This window comes from Saimiri boliviensis, chromosome 12 (genome assembly GCF_048565385.1).
Source record: "Saimiri boliviensis isolate mSaiBol1 chromosome 12, mSaiBol1.pri, whole genome shotgun sequence".
NCBI lineage: Eukaryota > Metazoa > Chordata > Mammalia > Primates > Cebidae > Saimiri > Saimiri boliviensis.
The window spans coordinates 16,149,850-16,164,537 of NC_133460.1; the positions used below are offsets into that span (position 1 = coordinate 16,149,850).

Below are 14,688 nucleotides of genomic sequence, written 5' to 3' on the forward strand. Positions count from 1 at the left end.
AGCTGGGATTACAGGCACGCGCCACCATGCCCAGCTAATTTTTTGTATTTTTAGTAGAGACGGGGTTTCACCATGTTGACCAGGATGGTCTCAATCTCTTGACCTCGTGATCCACCCGCCTCGGCCTCCCAAAGTGCTGGGATTACAGGTGTGAGCCACCACACCCAGCTGTTTTTTAAATAATAAATTTAATTTTAAAGAACATTTTTTATTTCTTCCTTGGAAGGAAACTCAAAATCACTTGTTACAAGCAGAAAATAATTGTTTTTTTAAAAAAATAGGTGCTGGTGGTGGCTCACGCCTGTCATCCTAGCACTTTGAGAGGCTGAGGTGGGAGGATCACTTGAGACCAGGAGTCCAAGATCAGCTTGGGCAACACAGACCCTGTCTCTACAAAAAATAAAAAAATTTACCTGGGTATGGTGGCGCACACCAGTAGTCCCAGCTACTTGGGAAGCTGAGGTAGGAGAACCACTTGAATCCAGAAGTTCAAAGCTCCAGTGAGCTATTATTCCGCTATTACATTCCAGCCTGGATGACAGAGCAAGACCCTGTCTCTCTTAAAAAAAAAAGAAAAAGAAAAAGAAAAGAAAAGGAAAAAGGCCGGGTATGGTGGCTCACACCTGTAATCCCAGCACTTTGGGAGATCAAGGCGGACGGATCATGAAGTCAGGAGATTGAGACCAGCATGGCCAACAGGGTGAAACCCGGCCTCTACAAAAAATGCAAAAAAATTAGCCGGGCATGGTGGTATGTGCCTGTAGTTCCAGCTACTGAGGAGGCTAAGGCAGGAGAATCACTTGAACCTGGGAGGCAGAAGTTGCAGTGAGCAGAGATCATGCCACTGCACTCCAGCCTGGTGACAGAGTGAGAGGAAAGAAAAGAAAAGAAAAGAAAAGAAAAGACAAGACAAGAAAGGAAAACAAAAGAAAAGAAAAGAAAAGAAAGAAAGAAAGAAAGAAATGCAAATCAATGTTATGCAAGTGCAAGTGGATGACGTTGCTTACCAAAGGCTCTCAACCTAAAGCCTGCCCCGACCCCTTTTTAATGGGAGATCAGCAAAGAGCAAGTGTTAGAGGGTTAAGGTATACCTGAGCCCTCTGAGAGTTTCTCTTTGCCATAATCTGAAGAATTGAAAGAACGCTGACAAAAGAATTCCTTTCTCGGGCACAATTCAATATTATTTATGCCCTGCCTATGAACGATCTGGAGTATTTGGAGTCTCACACTTGGGAAAACACAGATACTGTCATTCGTAAAAGGTGCCCCAACAGAGCCCAGTAACGACCCTGGCTGAGACCATCAGGGACTGATGAGGGTTGCTGATTCCCATTCATAGGCAGGAGGAGAGACCTCAGTGTCTGGAGCAGCGGGCAGGGGCATGGTGCCATAGCATGTGTTCATGGAGGCCAGTATGCCACAGAATGAGTGAAGAACATTGCCACTACTGCCTCCAAATAGCACACGTGTGGCCCTTCAGAGAGGAACAGGAGTCCTTCTGACTTTGAGATACACAGAACCAACGTGGGGAAGGTGGGTCTCCATCTGGCACCAGGGCTGCCTGTTAGGCACCTGTGTTCACTGCAGTAGCCCTGTCCTAATGTCAGGAACGGGACTCCTGATCTGACACAACAGAATTCCAAAAAATACAAAAGACTCCTGTCTCCCTTTATCCAGGTATGAAAGCTTAGAACAAAGACACTTGTCGTTTCTGTGCTTAGCCTTCTATAAGGATGGGCAAATAAGGACAATAGGATGTGTGAAAAATTTAGTCATTTAAATAGAAACAATGCAGAATCGAAGTACTTCCCATGAAATAAAACTGCTGCCAAAAGAGAGAACATTATAGAAACTACCTAATTCATATTTTCAATGAGATTCAAGAGGTTGGTGCATCTATGTAAAGGGAACAAATATGAGTGGGAAAGACTACTTTCAGAAAAAAAAATCACTCAATTTAAAAATCTATTGGAGACAGGGAACACAGCATGGATAATTCAGATAACAATTAGTAAATGAGAAGAAAAACTTGAGAAATTTTTCTGGCAATTGGCTTGATATTTCTCATATTAAAGTAGAGATGAAACAAATGCTTTATATGCCACTAAGAAAAATGCATATTATCAATATTAATTTACAACATGCAAAGGAGGAATATTGCAACATGTATGTCAGAAAAGACATTAATATTCTCATATAAAAAGTTCTTACAAGTCAATAAGGAAAAGGCAAAGGACATAGTCGTATATAAATATAAACAAATGGCAACATGCAAATGATAATGTTCAACATGATCAGTAATACAACATGTGCATAATCTTTGTATCATATTTTTGAAATTTATCACACTAGATGTTAATGTTAGTAAAGTGAAAAGTTTCATACAAGATTGATAAAAATGTAAATTGATTTTAAAAATTGTAAGACATTTTGGCAAACACTTTCATAATGCATATATACTTAAAGCCATCAATTTCAGTCTTAGAAATTTATTAGGAAATTATTAAAGCTGGGCACAAAAGTTTTGCTACAATTATGTTTATTGCAGATTATTTTTAGGTGAAAAATGCAAGCTATCAAATAGTATCCACAGTAAGATTTCGTTTTTTTGTTTCTCTCTTTCTCTCTAGGGTCAATTGTAATTATGGGCACTAGGAACGTGGATAATATACTCTAATTGCTTACTTATATTTTTCTAATTATTATTCAGTTAACAATAATGACTAACACTGAATGCTATTTAGCAGACATTGGGCAGGTCACTTATATTAACTAATTTGATATTGTGACAATCCTGTGACATAATCATGACTGTTATCTCCAAGTGAGGAAATATAGCACAGAGAGGCCAAGTAAATTGCCCAAGGCAGGTGGATCACAAGGTCAGGAGTTTGGGACCAGCCTGGCCAACATGGTGAAACCCCATCTCTACTAAAAATATAAAAATTAGCTGGGCGTAGTGGCCCATGCCTGTAATCCCAGCTACTTGGGAGGCTGCGTCAGGAGAATTGCTTGAACCCAGGAGACAGAGGTTGCAGTGAACCGCGATCACACCACTGCACTCCAGCCAGAGCAACAAAGTGAGACTCCATCGCAGAAAAAAAAAAAAAAAAAAATCCAACAACGTGCCACTTGTTACACAAGACCAAAGGACTTAGAAAGATTAGATGTAAAAGAATGGAAAAGGATCTATTAGGGAAAAGGGACCGATCACTCCACAACCAAAGAGGACACGTGCAAAGGTCAATCTGATCTCATTAATTCCTTGGCTCCCCGTCTTCTTCAGAGTAGAAGACAAAGTCCTGACAAAGCTCACGGGACCTGCCAGACCTCTCCCCATATCCTCCCAGACCAAATCCTCCTCCACTCTCCCCTCATGGATCCAGCTCCAGTTACACAAGCCACCTAACTGCTCTTCCAACTTGCCGGGTGCAATCCTGCCTCAGGGCCCCTGTGCTTGCTGTCCTCTCTGTCTAGGACAAGCTCTTCCTAAATAGCCACATGGCTCACTCCTCACCTGCTTCAGATCTTTGCTATATGTTACCTTTTCAGTGAGTCCTTCCCTGAGCCCCCTATAAAATCTGAATGCCCCCATCCACAAGATTCTTTGTCCCCATTTCTTATTTCCTTTTCTCGGTGGCACATACCAGCCTCAAGCATGCCACGTTTTACTGCTCATTTTTGTTCATCTAAAATTTTTGTTTGTTTTTCTTCAACTAGAAAGAAAACTCTATGAGACCACAGATTCTTGTCTGTTTTGTTCATTAGTGTCTCTTCAGCACAGCAGGTGCTCGCTGTGTATATTCAGTGAATGAATGAATGAATGAATGCCAGCAACAAGGTAAAAGTATAGAGAAAAAACATTAACTGCAGCGAAGATAACTTCACGTCAATATAATAAGACTTACAGAGTTACGTGGCTAATAATATTGCCATATATAGATAAGGCCAAAACTCCTAGAAATAAAAAGAATTTTTATGAACCTGGAAACCATCATTCTCAGCAAACTGACACAAGAGCAGAAAATCAAACACCGCATGTTCTCACTCATAGGCGGGTGTTGACAATGAGAACACATGGACACAGGGAGGGGAGCACTACACGCTGGGGTCTGTTGGGGGGAAATGGGGGAGGGACGGGGAGGTGGGGAGGTGGGAAGAGATAGCATGGAGAGAAATGACAGATACAGGTGAGGGGACGGAAGGCAGCAAACCACACTGCCATGTGTGTACCTATGCAACAATCTTGCATGTTCTTCACATGTACCCCAAAACCTAAAATGCAATAAAAAATAAATAAATAAATAATAAATAATAATAATTTTGCCTGAAGAACCTTAATAAGCACTACACATTTAGCTCAAGCAAACCAAAGGACAATATGAAGGTATAAAAGATCTGGACCTTATAATACATTGGAATGAATACATGTTAAAATGTATACCCTATACTCATGGACATCAAGATGGCAACCACAGATACTAGAAACTATAGAGGGAGAGGGGAGGAGAGGACAAAGGTTGAAAAACTAGCTATTGGGTACTATGCTGAGTACCTCAGTTACAGGATCATTCATACCCCAAACCTCAGAATCATGAAATATACCCAGGGAACGAATTTGTACATGTACCCCCTGAATCTAAAATAAAAGTTGGAAAAAGGTTTACTCTTTCTCCACAAAAAAATCATACCCTAAAAATAGTTAATATAGTCTTTTTCTTGAACTTTTAACAACATTAAACAAATACTAAGCTATGCTGAAAGAAAAGGAAAGAAAATAGTAGGAAAGGAGAAAAGTGCACAGGCCATATTCTCTGACTTGAAAGCACTAAAACAGTAATTTAATATTAATTACAAAAATTTAAACAAAAATCTAATACCAAAGGTAAAAAACGCCTAAATTAAAGCATGTTAGAAAGGAAACTAAAAACTCAACTGCAGATCCTCAAGAAAGCAGCAAAAGCCAGAGTGTTAACATATCAAAACTTAGAGGAAACATTTATTCCCTTAAATGCTTGTTCATTATTTTTCGGCCAGGCGTGGTGGCTCATGCCTGTAATCCCAACACTTTGGGAGGCTGAAGTGAGAGGATCATCTGAGGTCAGGAGTTCGAGACCAGCCTGGCCAACATGGTGAAACTCTATCTCTACTAAAAGTACAAAAATTAGCCAGGAGTGGTGGCAGGCGCTTATAATCCCAGCTACTCAAAAGGCTGAGACAGGAGAATCGCTTGAACCTCGGAGGTGGAGGTTGCAGAGATTGTGCCACTGCACTCCAGCCTGGGCAACAGAGCAAGACTCCATCCCAAAACAAACAAACAAACAAAAAAAAAAACGAACAAAAAAGGTATTCATTATTTTTAAAGAGCAGAGTCAGGCAAAAGAAGAAAAAATAAAGTAGTCAAATGTTCAACCGAAAGTCAAAAACAAACACAAAATAAACCTAGAGAAAAGGAGAAAACAAACAGAATTGATACACAAATCCCAGAGTTAATTCTTTGAAGAAAATAAATAAGTAAATAAAACAGATGAACCTCTGGAAAATCAAGGGGGAAAGAAAGGAGACAGTATAAACAACCAAAATTAGAAATAAAGAAGAGGATTTGACGACAGATACAGGGCAGGTGGCCAAGAGGCAGACAGGAGTCCTGGGGCTGGTGCACCACATCTGGGAGCTTTCACAGCTGTGTCTGCTGTTTCTGCCACACAGTCTTAAATTACAGCACAGAAGAAGAGCTGGTGGAGTCCATCCCCTTCGAAATGGTGAAACTGAGTCTCAGAAAGGGTGTGAGACTTACTCAAGATCACATAGTGTTCAAAGAATCCCTGGGGCAAGAATCCAAACATCTAGGATCTGGTCCATTTAGAGTCAAGACAGTGACGCAAATGTCTTGGCCGGAAATCTGAAGAGGACTTTTATCTTCAAAATCTGAAGAGGGCTTTTATTTTGGAAAAGTTCCCTTCCAACTATTATGTCATCAACTTCATGCTATCCTAAGTGGTGGTTGGAGGATAAGGGTGTTGTAATCAATCTGAGGGGGTGGCATAATACCTGCTGTGAAGGCTGCAGTATGGAGAGGTGAAGTGGCTCACCTGAGGTTACAAAGTATCCATCCAGTTAGGAAAGCCAAGGTCAAATCTGAGCTGTCTACCCTCTAGCCTTCCACCTAACCCGTATCAGGAGGCAGAATGGGATTTGTATATGCATAGGCTCTGGCATCATAGAAACCTAGACCTGAACCCAGCACTGTCGCTTACGAGCTGTGTGTCCCTAACACATTGCTGAACTATTCCGATCCTTGGAAATGATGCTTTACTTAGAATAACCAGAGAATTAAATGATCATCTAAGTGTAAATGCAGTAATATTTTGGGCTTACTCCTGATACACTATCCCTATTCTTAAGCCATTTTTTATTTCTTCCCTGATCTCTGCTTTAGTGGGGTAGACAGGCAGGCACTAGCCCAGGAAGAAGGATAAGGCATGCGTGGGAGTAAAACCACTTTTGCAAAAATTATGACAGTACGAGAAATCTGACATAGAAAAGTTATGATAGTGTAAGAAATCAGACCTAACTAACTCCATCTGCTTCTAATCTCCAAGCTGTCCTTGTCCATTGCTGGACTTAGGCCAAGCTAACTATGGGAAGATTTTAGTTTCAGTTCAATTTCAGACTTTATTTGTATTTGCTTCTTTATTTACTTAGGTCTTGCTCTCTCGCCCAGGCTGGAGTGCAGTGGCACAATCACGGCTTATTGTAGCCTCGACCTCCTGAGCCCAAGTGATCCTCCCACCTCAGACTCCTGCGTAGCTGGGACCACAGGTGCATGCCGCCATGCCTGGTTAATTTTTTTATTGAGACAGGGTCTTGCTTTGTTGCCCAGGCTGGTCTCTAATTCTTGAACTGAAGCAATCCTCCCACCTTGGCACCCCCAAAGTGCTGGGATTACAGGTATGAGCCACCACATATGGCCATTAGTTTAACTTTAAAACTAAGATAACAGCCCCTTCCAAAAACTAACCCTCTCCTTGCTTGGGGACCAAAACTGCCTTTGTAAAACTAACATATTAGCCACAAAGTTAGAATCCTGGCTCCGGAGACATGTAGCCAGAGGTAACAAGAATCATGACCTCCCCAATTGCTCCTACAGATAAAGTCACTATTATAGAACCTAAAATTGGTGTTTGAGGTATTTTCCAGACCCTGCATTCTGATGGACCAGTTGGTGCCACCCAGACTGGGAACCCATACCAAGAAACTGGCCTACCTGGTCTTGTGATGCTCACCCAGGAACCAACTCAGCATGAGAAGACAGCTTTGACCATCTGTGATTTCATTCTCGACCCCACCTGTCAGCATTTCCCATTCCCTAGTCCCCCTTCCCACCAAACTATCTTTGAAAAGACCTAGTCTCTGAATTTTGGAGGAGGCTGATTTGAGTGATAAACTCCCATCCTTCCGCTTGGCTGATGCTGTGTTTATTAAATTCTTTCTCTGCTAAAATATTGCTGTCTCAGTGAATCAACTCTGCGCAGTGGGCAAGATGAACTCATTGGGTGATTATAGGAGAAGCCCCTCCCTTTGGGGCTTGAAAACCTTTGGAAGGAGAAAGGACAGGTGGTAGGGAGAGATGAGTTTCTCTCCTCCTTGGCTGGAACGCTGGCTAGAGACCTATCCATGCACCAGGAAACATCATCCCAGCAGCAGCAGAGGGAGCAGAAAAGAGCCCCCAGGGGTAGGACTCAGGCAGGCTCCTGGCCCTCCATGAAGGAGACTGGGGCCCAGCAGTGGCCTATGAATCGGACAAAGAGGAGGAAATGCACAAGGGGATGCAACAGGCCAGGGCCTCCAGCCCAAAGCTGATGCCCCAAAGAATGATGTCCCAAAGCTAGATGGGACCAGTACTGCTTCACTGGGTGCTGGTTTAGGAACGTAGGCTAAAAATAAAGTCTTAAGGCCGCCCCTACTGACAGAACAGAACCCCCTCCTTGGCCAAGACAGCCTAGGAAAAACCTTAAAAACGAAATTCCTAGCCATGAGAGAAAGGAGATTGGACACATCTGGTTATACCCCCTCTCTTTTGGAGTTTATATATAACAATGAACTGATATGAATGTTAAAATAGAGACCGTAAGATGGACAAAACACACTCTTTGTGGCAATAAGATACCAGATTACAAACAGGACTAAGGCCAGGCCAGGCAAAGGTGAAGTCACACTGTAGGCAATCCATCTTGCTGCACGGCATCCTCAACATAAAACATTTCTTTTTTTTTCCTTTGAGATGGAGTCTTGCTTTGTCACCCAGGCTGAAGTGCTGTGGCACAATCTCAGCTCACTGCAACCTCTGCCTCCTGGGTCAAGCAGTGCTTCTGGTCAGCCTCCAGAGTAGCTGAGATTACAGATGTGCACCACCACGCCCGGCTAATTTTTGTAATTTTAGCAGGGACGGGATTTTGCCATGTTGGTCAGGTTGGTCTGGAACTCCTGTAATTTCTTTAAAATGTTTTACAGAGTTTAGTTTTGCTGTTAACAGGGACCAGGCAGAAAAGTGAAGCTGTGAAACCAGCAAGTATCACATGCAGCATAACACAGTCCCTTCGCATCGATCACCAGGAGCTCACAAAAGTGCATGACGAAGTCTAAGTCCATTATAGGAAATGAAGAAGCTTTATTTTTTTCTGCACACCTGATTAGCGCTGTGTAAAAGTGTGACTCCACACATCTGGAAATGCTTGGCCCAGAGCCTGGCATCTATTAAGAATCAATAAATGGTAGCTATTGTTACTATTATTATTATGTTCTCTCCTGTCATACTGATACCCCCTGGGGATCACGCATTCTTTCTCTTGAACCTCTTTAAGTTTGATTTAAAATGAGAATGAAACGCCTACTCTGTGAGTGACTGATTAGACTCTACAAAGTCAAGTCATTTGTATGTTAAGGAAAAATATCCAAAACTGGAAGGGTGGGGGGGGGCGGGGAGGAGAGAAGAAACAAAAAAGATGACAGTGTGACCTTTCAATGTCATGCCAGAGCATTTTCTAATTGGCTATTTCTTTCCTCACAGTAATATACTTTGTTTAATTTATTATTCATCATCAAGTCAGGCCCAGATGGTCTCCTCCCAAGTCTGCAAAGATAAATGTTAACTTTTAGAAAATTGAAGTGAAATCTTTTTTTTTTTTTTTTTTTTTTTTTTTGAGATGGAGTCTTGCTCTGCTGCCCAGGCTGGAGTGCAGTGGTGCAATCATAGCTCACTGCAACCTCCACCTCCTGGGTTCAAGAGATTCTCCTGCCTCAGCATTCTGAGTAGCTAGGATTATAGGCACCTGCCACCATGTATGGCTAATTTTTGTATTTTTAGTAGAGACATGGTTTCACCATATTGGCCAGGCTGGTCTTGAACGCCTGACCTCAGGTCATCTGCCCACCTCGGCCTCCTAAAGTGTTGGGATTACAAGCGTGAGCCAACATGCCTAGCCAAAATCATTTTTTTCTTCATTCTAGTAGATAAGATAACCCCAAAGCTTGTGATTCTATTGTTCTGCTCTCAGCCAGTTTTATATCTAACTGAGCAAAGTTATTTCAGCATTTCTTTTTCTACTGACTACACAAACATCAGTTTCTCAAACCTTCTGTGGAATCAGTCATTCATCTTGCTGCTTTTCTCATTAATGAGCTAAGGAAATCTTTGGCCAATGCTCATTATCTGTTTTATGATAATTATGTTTTTAACCATTTGTGAATTGTACTTTAACATAACTCTTTAGGGGTACATTCTGTAAACCCAAAATAAAATTCTAAGCCTCCTAGCCATGTGAATGGGCCCCTCCTCTCAGCCAAGGGCATTCCAAAATTAACCAGAAAAACTGTTTCAGGCCGTGATGAGAAGGGAGGGTTGGACATGATGTCTCATTATATCCCCTTCCTTTTGGAATTCAGGAAAAGCCAACCAGCATTAACATCAACACAGACCTTAAGTCTGGTAAGAAACATTTACAATCTAGTCTCTCTGAAGCCTGCAACCTGGAGGCTACAGCTGCATGATAAAACCTTAGTCTTCACAACCCCTTACGTAACCCAGACATTCCTTTCTATTGATAACAGCTCTTTCAACCAATTACCAATCGGAAAATTGTAAAATCGACCTATGACCTGGAAGCACCCTACCCCCATCCCAGTTCAAGTTGTCCTGCCTTTCCAGATTGAACCAATATGAATCTCACGTGTAGTTACTGATGTCTTATATCTTCCTAAAATGTATAAAAGCAAGCTGTACTCCATCCATCTTGGGCCCATGTCATCAGAACCTTCTGAGTCTATGTCATTGGCATATCCTTAACCTTGGCAAAATAAACTTTCTGATTGAGAGCTGTCTCAAATACTTTTGGGTTACAAGCCTCAGCTCCTGTCTTCTTCACATCTTCCAACATGTTGTTATTGATTTGTTATTTGTGTAATTCCTTGTTCAATGTTTATCTCCCCACCCCACCCTCTGCTATAAGCTAAGCTCCCTGAAGTCATGTCTGTCTTATACCTCCATGTGTCTCTAGTGACCAACACTTAGTGGACACTCAATATATGTTTCAAGAAAAGCCTAAGATGAAATATGGAGCCAAGACAAGGAAGTCATAATGTGAACAGTGGAAAAATGTGTGTGTGGTCCAAACGATACATCTCTTTCTTGCTAAACCAGTTTGATTTTTATTTTCTTTCACTTGAAGCTGAAAAAGTCCTGAATGAGATAACTCAGAAATGAGACAATTTATCTTAAAGAAATAATAGCAGCCCAATTGCCACTTCTCCCAAAGTTATAGTGCCAGGTTGAGCTATTTCTTCTGACTCTTTGACTCAGTTAACTGTGAAATGGTTGCCAAGGGGGCCTACCCAGCCTCTTTGTTGGTAATATTGGAGGATAATATATATAGCCACAGGAAGGGAGCAAAATATAAACTTCAGGACGGAGGAGACATTGCAGCTGACTATGAAAACAACACCCCAGTACATCTGTGATCTGTAGCCAGCCTTGCTAAGGACTCCCAAGGAAGTGGCAGCTTCTCAGGCATAATCTGACACTGGGTTCCTCATATCTTTTGAGTGAACTGTACAAGCCACTTTAGTGTGCATGGAGCCAGTCATGAAACTGTCTTTGCAAAAATTATAACAGTGAGAAAATGATGGCAGTGAAAGAGATCTGCTCTAACCAACCCCCATCTTGCCTTTAATCTCCGAACTGCCCTTACTCATTCCTGGGCTTGGGCCAAGTTAACTTCGGACAAATTTAGTGTATATTTTAAACGATAATAGCCCTTGCCCAAAACTAAGCCACCTTTGTAAAGCTAATGGAAGACCACCAGGTTAGGAGGATGAGAGAAGCCTGAATTCTGCTAAGGTGCAGACATAAAGGATTACCCACCATTATTCCGGAGATCACAAGATTGCAATTTCCCCAATTACTCCTGCAGATAACATCACTGTTGTAGAGCCTAAGATTGGCCTTTTGAGATGTCTCTTCAGGTGGATCACATTTCTGAAAACCAGTGGCTCTACCCAGACCAGGCCACCAACCTAACTTAGAAAGAAATTTAGTGTATATTTTAAATGATATCAGGCCTTCTCCAAAACTAAACTGCCTCTGTAAAACTAATGAAAGACCACCAAATTAGAAGAACAAAAGGAGCCTAAATTCTGCCAAGATACAGACACAGATTATTACTAGCCTTTATTCCAGAGGTCACAACATTTCCAACTTCCCCAATTCCTCCTGCAGATAACATCACCATTGTAGAACCCAAGATTGGCCTTTTGAGATGTCTTTTTGGGCTTTTGCCTTTCTCATTACCAGACTGCCCCACCTGGACTTGCCAACGAGTCCTGTGGCCCCACCCAGAAGTGGGCTCAGCCCAATAGGACCACTTTTCACACCCCTACTACTGCATCCCCAACCAATCAGTAGCATCCATTCCCAGCCACTCCACTCCTTGCCAAACTATCTTTGAAAAACCATAGCTTCCAAATTTTCAGGAAGGCTGATTTGAGTCATAGTAAAACTCTGTTCTCCCATTTAGCTGGCTCTATGTGTGTAAAACTCTTTCCCATTGCAATTCTCCTGTCTTGATAAATTGGTTCTGCCTGGGCAACAGGTACAAAGAAGCCATTGGGCAGTTACAGTCACATCATATAGTTCAGCAAAGTGGGGCAGATGTAATAAAATAGGGAGTGGTGGGGACGGTGACAAATAGAAAATCCATGTCCTGTCTAAAGGGGATATTAACTATTCAACTGTTCTCAATTGTTGCCTTCTAGCCCCAGATTTTTAAAATACTGGAACTAATTCCCTCCCTCCGTCCCTTCCTTTCCTCTTGCTTTCTTTTCTTCTTCTTTCTTTTCTTCCTTCCTTCTTTTTTTTTTCTCTCTCTCTTTCTTTCTTCCTTTTTCTTTCTGTCTCTTTTGTCTCACTTTGTCATCCAGGCTGGAATGCAGTGGTTCAATCTCTGACCACCTTACTCACTGCAACCTCTACCTCCCAGGTTCAAGCAATCCTCCCATCTCAGCCTCCTGAGTAGCTAGGACTACAGGGATACACCACCATGCCCAGCTAATTTCTCGTGGTTTTAGTAGAGATGGGGCTTCACCATGTTGCCCAGGCTGGTCTTAAACTCCTGAGCTCAAGCAATACACTCTGCCTCAGCCTCCCAGAGTGCCGAGGTGTGAGCCACGTGTGTGAGCCACAACGCCTGGCATCTTTCTTTTTTGTTTTTAGTGCAAGGACCAAATAAAACATATCTGCAAGGCAGAGCCAATCAACCAGACATCACTTTGAGACTATGCTTTAGTATTTCAATTTTTGGAGAAAAAGGAAAACATACTTGACCCTGTGTTTGATGGTGCAAGCTATAGGTAGCTTTCAAAACAAAATCTTACTTACCAGCCATCAACACTGGCTTTCTGCAGTTCAGAAATCCCAAAGGACAAAGATCCCATGAAGTCATTCCTGCTGGTCAAATCCCAATCCCAAATCTCTACTGACAGTCTTCTGTCTTTGTCTGATTCTTTCAGCTGACTGCATAAGGGAAAAAAAAAAGACGTCAGTAGAGGTTGTAGTAATTTCTCAAGCAGAAGAAATGTACAAGAGGACAAGACCTGGAGGTAGAAATCTTTAAAGATTACAAGCTGCTGGAAGAAACATATTCAGTTTCCATCCCAGGCTAGCTCTCCAGGGAGTGAGAGCTTTTTCCTTTTGACAGCCTATGGCTTAAACAGTCAGGAAGCCCTAGACTGGCTATGACAAGAACAGTTCTAACTACTTTTGTTATCTTATGTCTTAATAGGGTTCCGAGTATTCAGGAATTTCTACTGTCTATAAGAATTCCTATTCAGGAATTCCTACTGTCTATAATAGGGATATCAATTGCGTAATTGGATGTCTATGTGTGTATATCTGCATACATGAGGGTTGAGATGAGGCTGAGGAAATGTATGGAGAAAAATCCTGGTGTCTCTCTGGGGAAATTGTCTGTTCTGAGACATGTCCTTGATTGAGACTGAGAAGGGGCCCAGTTTTGTCCTGAGAGAGGGAAGAGGAGACAGGGCAATCACAAGGAACTGTGCTTCTAGCTGGTGGCTTAAAAAGTATGACCTCTAAAGTCAGACTGCCTGAAGCTGAATCCCACTCCACTCCGAAGAATATGGGACTTCGGGCATATTCCTTAGCCTCTATAAGCCCTATTGCTACATTGGGAATAAAAAGAGCTGATGAAGTTAGATCGCTTAACCCAGTGTTTGTTACACATCATATATGCTCAGTGAATTGGCTGTTATAACTAACTCCTGATGCCTAGATGTATGAGAAAGAGATCCCTAGATTCCTGGAGCCCTGGCCAGGGGAGACCCTCAAGGGAGGCTGGTAGAGATGTCCCAGCAGGCTGCAGGCCAAGCATCATCCACAAACCTAGCTCTAGAGAGGCTGTCCCCACACCTCGGAGGTTATGTCCCCCTGTTTGCTGAGTCCCATCATTTCTCCCACCACTTGCCTTCACTTAGCAACACATCACACCATTTCCTATCCTACCCACTCCCCCACACCACAGGCATTCTCATCTCTATTAAAAAAAATAGCTCTAATTTTTTCTTGGCTCGTAATACAAAAATGCAGATGGAAGAGAAGGGAGGGAAAGAGAGGAAGGAGGGAGGGAGAAGACAGAGAAGGAGGGAGGTAGGGAAGGAAGGAAACCAAAGCTAAGGGAGGAGGAACTCCCTGATCTCAGGTGGCTCATAACCCAACCTCCACCACCCATGCTCACTGCAGTCATTTTTACTTACAATCTAAATGTCTCATTCCACTCGGGGTTGAGGGAGCATTTGATGGTTTTGGTCTTCTGTTTGCTCTCACTTTTAGGATCAGGAATCAGTTTCAGTTTTACGTAGGGATCTGACAAGCCATTGGGGTCCATAGGTACAAGGTTTTTAGCATCTCTTACTGAAAAGGAAAAAGCAGTTTGAACATTAATATTGTCCAACACGTTTAAGCATCAAGCAGTGATGGCTGCAGAACTTGTGAAAGGTTCTTTGGCACCACCCTTGTTTAGTGAGAAATTTAATATTATTAACGTCCATAGCTGAAGCAGCATACAAAATGAGATGAGCTGATAAGATGTCAACTCTGTTGGTTAAAAGTGGATTTCT

The 14,688-nt window shown here is 42.2% G+C and overlaps 1 protein-coding gene across 2 annotated transcripts in view; it reads right to left on the reverse strand.

Moving 5' to 3' along the window:
* Positions 1-14,688, reverse strand: part of PRKCB (protein kinase C beta) — a 386,658-nt gene that overhangs the window by 109,576 nt on the left and 262,394 nt on the right. For both annotated transcript variants that reach the window (XM_003930205.3, XM_003930203.3), the window contains exons 6-7: positions 14,326-14,482; positions 12,932-13,066 (exon numbers count right to left, since the gene is read on the reverse strand). In XM_003930205.3, coding sequence (XP_003930254.1) covers positions 12,932-13,066; positions 14,326-14,482 — 292 coding nt within the window. The remainder of the gene's footprint in view (positions 1-12,931; positions 13,067-14,325; positions 14,483-14,688) is intronic.